Genomic DNA, 12,075 nt, shown 5'->3' with positions numbered 1-12,075 from the left:
CAACCAAATCCTCCAGTGTTGCCAATTCGCCTTGGGACATTGATTTTGTTGGCTCTATAGGCAAGCTCACGGGCTACCGAAGGAAAGAGATGCAGTCTCTCCCTTGGCCTTTAAGAGAGGAGAGTTTAGAGAAGAAAATATCTTTCGCGCGTTAAGTTTTTTTCTCACGAATAGGAATTTGGAGAAATCATAACTAGACTTAATCGTTTTACACTCAATCCTTGTTTTTCTACCTAACTTTACTTGTCAACAACTTGTATTTCATTTAGGATAGGAACAACCAGGGGCGAATTTAGGCTTAAAAAATGGGTCACGTGAACACATAGTCACTCGACTAAACTCGGTATATTATGTATATAATTTTTAAAATATATCTAATATTAACCGAAGGAACACATGGTCAAACTAGACTGAGTGGAGCATTGGTGTGCTAGGTTTAATCCCTTAAGTTTGTGGGATCGAACCCAACTAAATGCACTTCCTTTTATTTTATTTTTAATTTTATTTAAAATGGTGAATCCATCCTCTTAAAATCCTGGATTCGTCTCTGGGAACAACATTATGTTTCTAAGAACAGAAAAGGGTCAAATATACCCTTAAACTTTGGGAAATAGTTCATCAATACCCTTCGTTACACTATTGGGTCAATTATGCCCTTACCGTTATACTTTGGGTTCATTTATACCCTTCTTTTTACTTTGAGTCCAAATATACCCTTTCTCCATTAAAATTGTCTAAGGTGGACATGAGATATAACGTGATACTAACAACTCGGTGAGGTGAAAACCACATGGCATGCCACCTCACCACCCCAACCCATTTACCCCTCTCTTCCCCCTTCTTCTTCCACCACTACCATCTCCTTCCTCCACAACCTTTGCAACCATTAACACCACCGCACTACCACTTTTTAAGGTCTTAAAAAAAAAAGACAAAAAAAGTATAATTTTTTTCCTCTTTTGATTCACTTTCTGAGAAAATGAGCAGTGGAGATCTTCTTAATATCGAACCCCTTGACCTCAAATTTCCTTGTCAGTTTCCTCATTTCCCATCTCTATCTCTTTTTCTTTTTTTTTTGGTTTCTTTTTTGCATAATCTTTTTAATGCATTTTTTTTTTCTAATGTGGTTAATCAGTCGAGCTGAAGAAGCAGATCTCTTGTTCAATTCATTTGTCAAATAATACTGAAAACCATGTTACTTTCAAAGTTACATTCCCTAATTATATTTGAAAAAAAAAAAAACTTATTGATTATTGTATATAATTGCAACTTTGAATTATTATATATACTTTTTTTTCAGGTCAAAACTACGAATCCCAAAAAGTATTGTGTTCAACCCAACACAGGAATTGTGTTTCCTCGATCGACTTTTGATGTTATAGGTAAGAGTAGAAGAGACAGAGGAGAGAAATTTATGTTTAGCTTTCTTTTTTTGTCTCTTTTTTTCAAGATCTTAAAAAGTGGTGGTGTGGTGGTGCTAATGGTTGCAAAGGTTGTGGAGGGGAGGAGATGATAGTGGTCGAAGAAGACGGGGGTAAATGGGTTGGGGTGGTGAGGTGGCATGTCATGTGGTGTCCACCTCACCAGCCAAGAAGCGTCACGCGTATCTCATGTCCAACTTGACAATTTTAACTAGAAAGCGATATTCGGACTCAAAATATATAAGAAGGAAGTATATTTTAACCCAAAGATAACGATAAAGATAATTAACCCAATAAAGATAACGAAGCGGATTGATGACGAACTATTTCTCAGAGTTCAGGGGTATATTTGACCCTTTTCCGTTCTAAGAATGGTATGGATCATTTATTAATTTATGAATCCAAGAGATGTTTCTTGGCTAGAGTCTCTCCGGTGGTAAGAAAAATACATTTCTAGATATTTTGAGCTCGAATCCATTGTCTTTTGTCTGCTACATTAAGTTGGGTTCATCTTACCACTGCTACTTTTAAAAAAATGTGAAGTTTGAAAATCATTTTAATCTTATTTTAAAAGAATAAGAAGTCGAAAAGATCGTCATTTTCATATACGTAGTGATATTAATATTGCTGTCTAAACCCACCAACACATCCGTTATCGTCCAGCGGTTAGGATATCTGGCTTTCACCCAGGAGACCCGGGTTCGATTCCCGGTAACGGAAATGTTTTAGCTGAGATATTTTTTTTTCTTTAAAATCTTTTCCGAATTAAGCACTTGAAGCAAATCATGTTACTAATTTCAGATTGAGAATACAAGACAGAAAGTCAAATACAGTCGGACCTTTTCATAAAAGTCTTCCTCTATAACAATTTTTCACCATAACAATCATGTTTCCAATGGAACTGATCTTTCATGTTATGTTATATTATATGTTCTTTTATAAAAACATTTCACTATAGCAGCAAAAATTATCGAAACAAATAATGCTATTATAAAGAGGTTTGACTGTATTACTATTATGTTTGCAAAATTCTACATTTTTTTAGTGGACGCATTCTGAAACTTCAAGGTACAATGTAGTTATATTTGAGATTTTTGCCTTTTGGCCTATGAAGAATTCACTGAGCAGTAACTACATACTCCCACCATGACTAATTTAACTAGATTAATTAATAGCCTAATTAATACTCCCTCCGGATCAAAAAAAGAGTCCACTAAGCCATTTGAACACCTTTTTAGAAACTACTCACTGCAAGAAAAAAAATATGTAAATTGACTAAACTACTCCTAATTAAATAGGCATTGGAATTGATCACATAACACTTAATAGGGGTAAATCTGGAAAGATAAGGCTAATTGTTTCTTGATTTAATAAGTTGACGCCTTTTTTGATCCCAAAAAAAAAGACTAAGTGGATACTTTTTTTTATCCGAAAGGAGAAATAAAGATATAAAATCATAAAAGAAAAAGATTCAAATCATGGAACTGATAGTTTGCGCTCAACTAAGTAGTAAGTACCGATCCCAAAATAATTTATAACATAACATGATTGGTACTGTCAATAACTGCTCCATCCACTTCATTGGCACTACTGCACAAAATTATGGAATTTGAGGGTGGGAGAAGACAATCGATATAAAATATTATTATGATTTTTTTTTTTTCCTAATTTTATGAGTAAAGTCATCTTCTTCATCTTCAAGGTACTTATTTTTCTCTAGAAAATTTTTTGACCATCCAAACATGCAAAATTTAAAAATAATTTTCTTCGTGACGAACTCTTTTTTTTTTTTTTTTGCGGGGCTTTGGGGGTTGGGGGTGCGTAGTATTTTCATTTAGGTGAATAAATTTGGAAAGTGCCAAGACAATTACAATTTTATACTCTGTAACCCATTAAATTAGAGAAAGTGAATTCACTTGCAATTTGCATGTACTATTCTCATCTACAGCCATAACAATTCTTTCCTTGATATTATTAACTTAATTTCTTCATTTTATTTGTTTTACTTTTTTTTTAGTTCGTTTTAAAAAGTTTTTTTTCTTTTGGCAATTCTTTAATTTGAACTTTTCACATAGCATGTTATCACAAGATTAAAGAAAGATTTCAATATATTGCATATATCTTTAATATAAGACCACAAAATTAAAAAGTCTTTTTTTTTTAATTTTCGTAAATTTCGTATCTAATCAAAATCAGACAAATAAATTAAATAGAGGGAGTATAATAATAATAAAAAAAATTAATCTTATCTGAACCGTACTAAAAAGAAAAAAAAACCTGCATCACTAACAAGAACAGAAAGTCAAAACACAGATCTCTTTCATTAATCAAGAAATTTTAAAATAAATTACCAGAATTTTTTCTTTTAAAAAAAAAGAAATATTATATCCACAACAAACGCATCAAAATCAAGAAATATTTAAATATAACTATTTTCTCATTGTTCATTTATCCTTAAATCATTTCTCATTTTCAGCTTTATCCACTTCTATTTTTAACCTCATTATATTTATCTATATGGATTCTGATTTCTGGAATAATCGCATCACCACTGCAAAAAGGCATTTTAATTTACAGCTTCACAATTCTCAATTCGGTTTGTAATTTATTTTTATTTTTTTGGTTTTTTTTTTTGTTTAATTTAGGTGAATAATTGCTAATTTTATATTATTGTTTTTTTTGCATTGTTTGGGTAATAATAGATTAGCTCTCAGTTGATTGTTAATACTTTTTAGTTTTATTTTTTTGGGTTTTTAGTTTTTGATTGATCTGAGTGAATGAATACTAATATTTTCTTGAAAAGTTTGTTCTTTTACATGTTTTTTGTTATAATGATTTAGCTCTTAATTGGGTATTTGGGTTGGTTGTTAAAATATTTTTATTTTTGTTGATTTAGTTTATATTATTTTTTTTTGCATTTTTGGGTAATAGTAGATTTGCTCTGAGTTGGTTGTTTAAATTTTTTTTCCCTTTTCTATTATGGTAGAATTATTATTTTTATATTTTTGGGTTTTTACTTTTTGATTGATCTTGGTAAATGAATGCTAATATTTTCTTGAAAAGTTTGTTCTTTTGCATGTTTTTAGTTATAATGAGTTAGCTCTAAATTGGGTTGGTTGTGAAAATCATTGTTTTTCAGCTTTGATATTTCTTTTGTTTGATTACTTTTTGTTGATTTGGATTAATAATTGTAAATTTTATATTAATTTTTGCATTGTTTGGGTAATAATAGATTAGCTTTCAGTTGGTTGTTAAAACTTTTTAGTTTTATATTTTTGGGTTTTTAGCTTTTGATTGATCTTGGTAAATGAATGCTAATTTTTTCTTGAAAAGTTTGTTCTTTTGCATGTTTTTAGTTATAATGAGTTAGCTCTAAATTGGGTTGGTTGTGAAAATCATTGTTTTTCAGCTTTGATATTTCTTTTGTTTGATTACTTTTTGTTAATTTGGATTAATAATTGTAAATTTTATATTAATTTTTGCATTGTTTGGGTAATAATAGATTAGCTTTCAGTTGGTTGTTAATACTTTTTAGTTTTATATTTTTGGGTTTTTAGTTTTTGATTGATCTTGGTAAATGAATGCTAATTTTTTCTTGAAAAGTTTGTTCTTTTGCATGTTTTTAGTTATAATGAGTTAGCTCTAAATTGGGTTGGTTGTGAAAATCATTGTTTTTCAGCTTTGATATTTCTTTTGTTTGATTACTTTTTGTTGATTTGGATTAATAATTGTAAATTTTATATTAATTTTTGCATTGTTTGGGTAATAATAGATTAGCTTTCAGTTGGTTGTTAATACTTTTAGTTTTATATTTTTGGGTTTTTAGTTTTTGATTGATCTTGGTAAATGAATGCTAATTTTTTCTTGAAAAGTTTGTTCTTTTGCATGTTTTTAGTTATAATGAGTTAGCTCTTAAATTGGGTTGGTTGTGAAAATCATTGTTTTTCAGCTTTGATATTTCTTTTGTTTGATTACTTTTTGTTGATTTGGATTAATAATTGTAAATTTTATATTAATTTTTGCATTGTTTGGGTAATAATAGATTAGCTTTCAGTTGGTTGTTAATACTTTTTAGTTTTATATTTTTGGGTTTTTAGTTTTTGATTGATCTTGGTAAATGAATGCTAATTTTTTCTTGAAAAGTTTGTTCTTTTGCATGTTTTTAAGTTATAGTGGATTAGCTCTTAATTGGTTGGTTGTGAAAATCTTTTTCTTTTTTTTTCAGCTTTGATATTTCTTTTGTTTGATTATTTTTTGATTGATCTTGCTGAAATGAATGCTAATTTTTTCTTGGAAAGTTTCTTCTTTTGCATGTTTTTGGTTATAGTGGATTAGCTTAAATTGGGTTGGTTGTGAAAATCTTTTTCTTTTTTTTCAGCTTTGGCATTTCTTTTGTTTGGTTACATTATGTTTAGTTTGATGAATAAATGCTACTAATTTTCTGGTTTCTAAAAACTTATCTTGTTTTCTTGTGTGGATGTTTTTGGTTAGAGTAGATCGGCTGAGCATCGATGATTTTGAGGTTGAAGAGGAGGCCCGGCCAGATTTTCCGTGCCCGTACTGTTATGAGGAATTTGATATTGCCTCTCTGTGCTCTCATATTGAAGATGAACACTCTTGCGAGTTGAAAGCTACTGTGAGTTTTTGCAAATAGATTTTTTTGTGTACGTGTATATATAGATACATGTCTTACTTTTTTCTCTGTTTTGCACTGATATGTATTGTTCCTTGTTTAGTACAATGTTGATTTAATATATGTTACTTGAAATCGATATTTGAGTGTTCTTGTTGAACATTTTGGTCTCATTTTCTTCTCGGGGAAAAAAAGAAGGAACTTTGAGGTTGTTGTACTAACGGTGAGTTTAGAAAATTAGTTTTGACTTGTTCTGGTTTATTTCAGTTTTTGCCGTTTCTTTGTAGGGTAATGCCTCTAAGTGACCATAGAGAGTAAAACTCATAGCCCACTTCATTGTATATGTTGAGAAATTACCATTCTCAATCAAACTCATATATAGGCTATTGGGAAATTCTTCAAAATGGCAGAGCATTTGAACCATTGGTTTACGTGCTACTGCCTATATAAACCGGTCGAATGGAGAAATGGTTAACAAAAGAAATGATGCAGTATTTGGTACTTGGCACATTAATAGCAACAATTGTGTAAAAACTTTAGATGGCAAGCTCATTTAGTTGGAATTTTCTTTTATTAGAGTTAGAAATTTTAACATTCCAAATAGAAGATATGCAAGTTTAAGTTCCAAGATGTTAAACAGATTCTCACAGAATGTGCACTTACTCGCACTTAATGTGCATTTTATCCGTCGCCATATTTGGTAAAAAAGTATTTATGATTCTCCGAGTAAATATCAATTACATGATCTCCCTGACTAGTTGTTTATTTCTCTTAAGGAGGTTTCTCCTTCATCTGAAGGATAAAAAGACCAAAATGTAGTTGCATTCTATATTTTCAAAGAAGAAAAAAAGGGAGAGGATTGGGAGCAAAATTCTGTAATACAGCAAACGATAGTCACTTTTAAACCTGACATTTTGGTAAATGAGAGTGTCTTTCACACATATGGTAATGTGCCACGTGCGTTCATATGCATCAACTGTCTGAAGACGTTACATATCAACAGATCATAAATTCGACGATATTCAGTAGCGCCAGTAAATGCAAAACAGTGGACTCAACCAAGAAATTGTTGATCATCCACTAGAATAAAATTAGATAATCAAGTATCCTGTGACTACTTCAAGTACATTAGCATAGAGGTCACTGGTGCAAGATAAATTCTTCATTATTTGCAGTACCAGTTTCTCTAAAAAAAAAAAAAAACACTTCATTCTTTGATGGCAGTCTGGTCACTTGCTTGATTGAAATGATTGATGTAGTTATCTTTCCTATTCTTGTATCCTTGTTAGTGTAGAATAAGGGTCGTAGCATCTTATGGTTGCCAAGGTCATGAATTTTACCATGTATTTGTTCCTTCTCTTCTAATTACCCCCACATGCTACATAAAGTATTTAGCTATTATATTCACCTTCCATTGCAGGTCTGTCCAATTTGTTCCGTTAAAGTTGTCAGCGACTTGTTAAGTCATATCACGCTGCAACATGGACACTTGCTCAAGATATCCTTTTGAAATGTCGTTACTTGAGATGATAGCCGGCTGTTAAAAGAAGGGCTTGTTTCATTTTTGACCCATCAGAAGAAAATTACAGGCTCTAGCCAACATTTACAAAACTTATGCACTAATTATGTACATTTTGTGTATACAATATGTATATTTATACTTGAGATACAAAACCTAGACATTTGTTGGCTATTATTCTTTTGAGCGGTCCAAAGTTGTAATTATCGCACACTTGGAAACTATTTGGCACAACACCAAACCAAAATCCTATTCAAGATTTCTTTAACTCAAAATTACGTACAGCGACGGCGTAGATTACGAAAAGTTGCAATTCCAAGCAGCCAGGCACTCTCTCTACTAGGTAAAGATCTTCGAGAAGCTCACTTGCAGGTGCTTCTAGCAGGCGGTGGATCTCGATCAAGTAGCGCTACTTCATCTGCTGCAGCCATTGATCCTTTCCTTTCTTCTCTTGGTTTGAACTTCCCCTCATCCGAAGCAGAGGACATTTCAAAATCGGTTATGTCCTGCATTGACGACAGTACTACAAAGAATGCGACATCACAACAAATATGGAAGTTAAGGTAGTGAGACGAATTCCTTTTCTTTTGTGCTAGTGAAAATCTTCAATTTATCATTTTAGCTCTTGCATTCCTATTTAGCTCTTTGGAAACAGCCTCCCTACCTTCACAAGGTAGGGATAAGGTCTGCATACACTCTACTCTCCCCACACCCCGCTTGTGGGATTACACTGGGTTTGTTGTTGTTGTTCATTCCTATTTAGCTCTTGTTGAGTACATTTAGTAGGCGTTTGGACATGAACTTGAAATCATGATTTGAAATTATTGATTTGCATGAAGGTTGATTTGAAGTTGAAAATGTGCTTCGTCATAAGTTTCGCAAACAAAATTTTGAAATCAAATTGTACTTTTCCTCATAACTATGAAAACCCACAATTTGTAAGAACTATCTAAACTTTCCCCGATCCTACCTAAATTAACGATTAATTAAGTATTCCTCGCAGTAGCACCAACTGATTTTTGGATGTGTTCTATGGAAGGGGGAAAGTGGGTTGGAAAAGTAGGATTGGACAATTACCTTTGTAACAAAGATGGATCTTTTTTGGCAAAATCTAAAATTAAGGGCCAAGATTTAAATTTTAGAAAATTTGAAATCACAAATTTGAAGTTGAAATTCTACCGTTGAGGTGAGTTTAGGATTTGAAATCGTAATTTCAAGTTGAAGTTTTATTCAAAACGTGGTGAACAAACACAGATTTGAAATCAAAACTTGAAATCGCGTGTCCAAACAGCACCTTAGTGATGGAAATTAAATGAAGGGTCCTAGACTGTTGAAGCAGTGAAATATCATTATTTACTTTTATTTGTATGGCAAAAGCAATAGCTGCTGTATGGTTGTTGAATTTAGTGTTAATTCTTGATCAAATTCTAAATTATCTGCCTTCTGCCAAACCCCTCTTTGCCTCTTGTTTTCCTGCAGTTTTGACCCTTCACTAAGTTCTGAGGAACGAGAAAAACGGATAAGACGAGCTACTGCAAGAGCTTCTTTTGTTCAGGATCTGTTTGCCTATACATTGTTAGCTGACTAATGGCAGTAAGTTTTAAAGTGCAAAATAATAGTTATTCAAGTAAAGTTCGGATAAGGTGCAGTTTGGGATTTTTTAATGATTCGCATTGTTTAACCTCATTGGCTGGTTGTTATGCAGCAAATGATGTTAATTACGGTATCCACATTCTCAGGTCTCTCAATCGTGGTGTAAAAGTATGGTCTCTTCTTAATGGTTTTCCTCCCTTTCATCCTTTGGGTGTCAAACTTGGAACCATTTTCTTTATCCATTTTTCGTATGTTGCTTTCATATTATTTGGTGACAGAAAGGATACAAGAAATGAAGTGTTGGTTCAAAGTTGTTGATGTTGTAGTTCTTCTTCCTTCCTCTTTTTTCTTTTACCCCTTTTATGAGCAAAAGCTTGTGTTATATGTTTTACCTGCTGTCAGAATTTGTAGATTCTTATTCCAGGATGCCTGGCGCACTTGTTTGATGAGTTAAGCGCCATATAAGTTAAAGCTAGCTCGAGGCCTACTAGTGACATTTATAGGAGACGGACCTAGATACAGTTTACTTCAGTAGATAACCGTTTTTTGATGGGAAAAACTGATGATCAGAAGGCATGAATTAGGTGCATTAACATTTAACACTAGGATGTTTGTGAATTTAGTGCATATTTTCGGTTTTTCAATGCAAATTTGTTGTCCAAAATTTGAGTAATCATATAGAGTATTCTCGTTTGATTTTATTTGAAGTTCCAATTTTGCTATCTTAAGATGTAGTTATCCTACATGATATTGACACTTTTTTACAATTTTGTGGGATCTGAGGATGTTTGGATCCATATTTCATTTGATCTTAGGCTTAGCTTTGAGTCACTATTGACATGTTAAGGACTTGTTACACCTGTGTAGTTGTGTTGAACGATGAGCAAGGCATGCAAGCACAAGGGTCCAGAAGTTTTAAATCTTTGCCTTTGTACTTTTTATTCTTTAAAAAATAAGTCTTATTTATTGTGCAAAGTTGTAGTTACCAGCAAACAGTTCTACTTTACCGTGACTCATACTCAACCAACAGTTCAATAAATTTTAACAGTGGTGAAGAGCTTTTGGCCAAAATCATCCTCAAATATACCCACAATCTAAACTTCATTCTGATCATCTTCTTTTTAAGTTGTGTAATATTATCCAAATATTAGTGTGACACACAAAGAATGTTGCCCACCTAACCGTTTCTTAGTTCTTGTCACAATCATCTTATGAACTCAACCTGAAATTGGTCCCTATATATATGCTAGGGTTAATTCCTTCTTTCTTTCATCTATATCTAGCTAGTACCCTCAAACACTGGCAACGGTAAACGGAACCAGGGTTGTGCTATTGTATCAAAGGATATGACAGCATTTGAATGGAGAAAGAGAATCTTCGCAAGTATTCATGTAATATGCCTAGGGATCATCTTGTACAAATTCTTTTGCCCTTTTTACGGACTTATACGTTTTTCTTTTTGTTTTTTGGGATACCAAATGATTAAACCAAAAAAAAGTGTATGTCGCTGAAAAAGGGTGGAGGAATTTGTACAAAGATGATCCCCGGGCATATTACATGAATACTTGCAAAGTTCATCTTACTTCATTCAAATGCATCATATCCTTTGATGCAACAGCACAGGCTGGCTATGTGTACCGTTTGCCATGTAAGGTTTTTTCTTAGTCAACTTTGCTTTTCATCCAGTTGTGTATGTCTTTGCTTGATAATTTTGGAGGGCCACTTGTGGGACGCATTTTAGAGAAGCGAATACATTATTGCTGATATTTTGTCTAAATATGATTGTAACAGCATTTATATTACTGCCCTTCTATATTTTATTTGCCCGCCTTCGTGTGTATATCACTATTATGTTAATGATTCAGAAACTGAGGAGAAGGTTCATATTTTGCAACAAATATGTCTTCTGAAGCTACAAAAAAAAACCCAATTTCCATTTTTGAGAAAACTATTATAGCCACTGGAAGAGCAGTTTTTGTTCAAGATATGCTTCTACATCTCCTTTATTGTTTGATCGTTTAACATTTTGTCATTTCATATTATTCAGTGACACTAAGGATACTCAAAGTCGTTGATGTTCTAGTTCTTCTTCTGCCCTCTTCTTTTTTCTTTTTTTTTTCCCCCTAAATTTTATGAGCAAAAGTTTGTGTTTTATGTTTACCTGCCTTTCAGGTTTTGTTGATAGTCATACATCTTTTTGTGAAGAGGTTTTGGCTAAAAGCCAAAAGCATCCTTAAAATATACCCACAATCTAAACTTAATCCTTAAAGGACCAAAATCACTTAGGTCTGGATATTTACGGCTTATTTTAGACCACCCATTGAACATAAGCAATTATCTTCGTCACTTCATCTTAAATCAGTTCAACCAAAAAAAGGAGAGGTTAGTGAAGTTAATAGAGAATCATTAGGTCTCAAGTTCAAATTCCAGCGTAGGCGAAAATACTTATTTATTTCTTCTGATCATTTGTCCAAGACTTGGTACTAGTGGGAGATAACAGGTAGTACTTTGCAAAATTAATCGAGATGTGTGCAAGCCGGTTCGGACACCTAAATTATTAAAAAAGAAAAAAGTTCAACTCATGACATGATAGTGCCACGATAAGTTGAAATAAATAGCCTAAAGTCACTCAACCATTAGAAATGAGTCAGCAAGGTCACTCAACAAGATATGTTAGCTGGAAGCGTGTGAAATCCTGTATAGCAATTTTTGAAGTGATACAGATAAAAATAAGTGATTTCTTGTTATTAAAAGGAACGACTATACTACTAATTTTTAATAATTGAATGACCTTTTGAGTAGTGTACTCTGATATATTATGGTTCATTCACAAACAACGTGCTGGCAGAAATGCAAGAAAGCTGAACTGCCAATATATTAAATTAGGTGGTTCAAGCATATATTGGGTC

The 12,075-nt window shown here is 32.6% G+C and overlaps 1 protein-coding gene, 1 long non-coding RNA gene and 1 other non-coding gene across 4 annotated transcripts; all 3 read left to right on the top strand.

The window, feature by feature from the left end:
- Positions 1 to 872: 872 nt before the first annotated feature.
- LOC132044860 (uncharacterized) lies at positions 873 to 1,385 on the top strand. Its single transcript, XR_009412284.1, has 3 exons — positions 873 to 1,031; positions 1,136 to 1,206; positions 1,301 to 1,385. It is a non-coding gene; the product is annotated as an uncharacterized LOC132044860 (long non-coding RNA).
- A 684-nt stretch (positions 1,386 to 2,069) lies between these two features.
- On the top strand, positions 2,070 to 2,141 carry TRNAE-UUC (transfer RNA glutamic acid (anticodon UUC)). Its single transcript has one exon. It is a non-coding gene; the product is annotated as a tRNA-Glu (tRNA).
- A 1,589-nt stretch (positions 2,142 to 3,730) lies between these two features.
- Positions 3,731 to 9,505, top strand: LOC132044861 (protein DEHYDRATION-INDUCED 19-like). Of its 2 annotated transcripts, XM_059435399.1 has the most exons (6): positions 3,731 to 4,017; positions 5,918 to 6,057; positions 7,475 to 7,552; positions 7,853 to 8,136; positions 9,053 to 9,166; positions 9,279 to 9,505. In XM_059435399.1, the coding sequence occupies exons 1-5, from the start codon at positions 3,939 to 3,941 to the stop codon at positions 9,159 to 9,161; spliced, it is 690 nt and encodes a 229-aa protein (XP_059291382.1). In that variant the 5' UTR covers positions 3,731 to 3,938; the 3' UTR covers positions 9,162 to 9,166; positions 9,279 to 9,505. The 2 variants fall into 2 exon arrangements, with proteins under 2 accessions (XP_059291382.1, XP_059291380.1); XM_059435397.1 differs by having other exon boundaries at positions 9,053 to 9,505.
- Positions 9,506 to 12,075: the final 2,570 nt, after the last annotated feature.

This window comes from Lycium ferocissimum, unplaced genomic scaffold (genome assembly GCF_029784015.1).
Source record: "Lycium ferocissimum isolate CSIRO_LF1 unplaced genomic scaffold, AGI_CSIRO_Lferr_CH_V1 ctg535___fragment_3, whole genome shotgun sequence".
Taxonomy (NCBI): Eukaryota; Viridiplantae; Streptophyta; class Magnoliopsida; order Solanales; family Solanaceae; genus Lycium; species Lycium ferocissimum.
The sequence above is the reverse complement of the archived record's forward strand: the minus strand, read 5'-3'. Positions and strand labels throughout refer to the sequence as shown.

What these genes read in the sequence shown, in the direction of transcription:
- LOC132044861 (XM_059435399.1), top strand. Translation starts at nt 3,939, where the DNA reads ATGGATTCTGATTTCTGGAATAATCGCATCACCACTGCAAAAAGGCAT. An exon ending in GCTTCACAATTCTCAATTCG is followed by an intron (nt 4,018 to 5,917) that starts GTTTGTAATTTA and finishes TGGTTAGAGTAG; the next exon opens with ATCGGCTGAGCATCGATGAT. An exon ending in CAACAAATATGGAAGTTAAG is followed by an intron (nt 8,137 to 9,052) that starts GTAGTGAGACGA and finishes GTTTTCCTGCAG; the next exon opens with TTTTGACCCTTCACTAAGTT.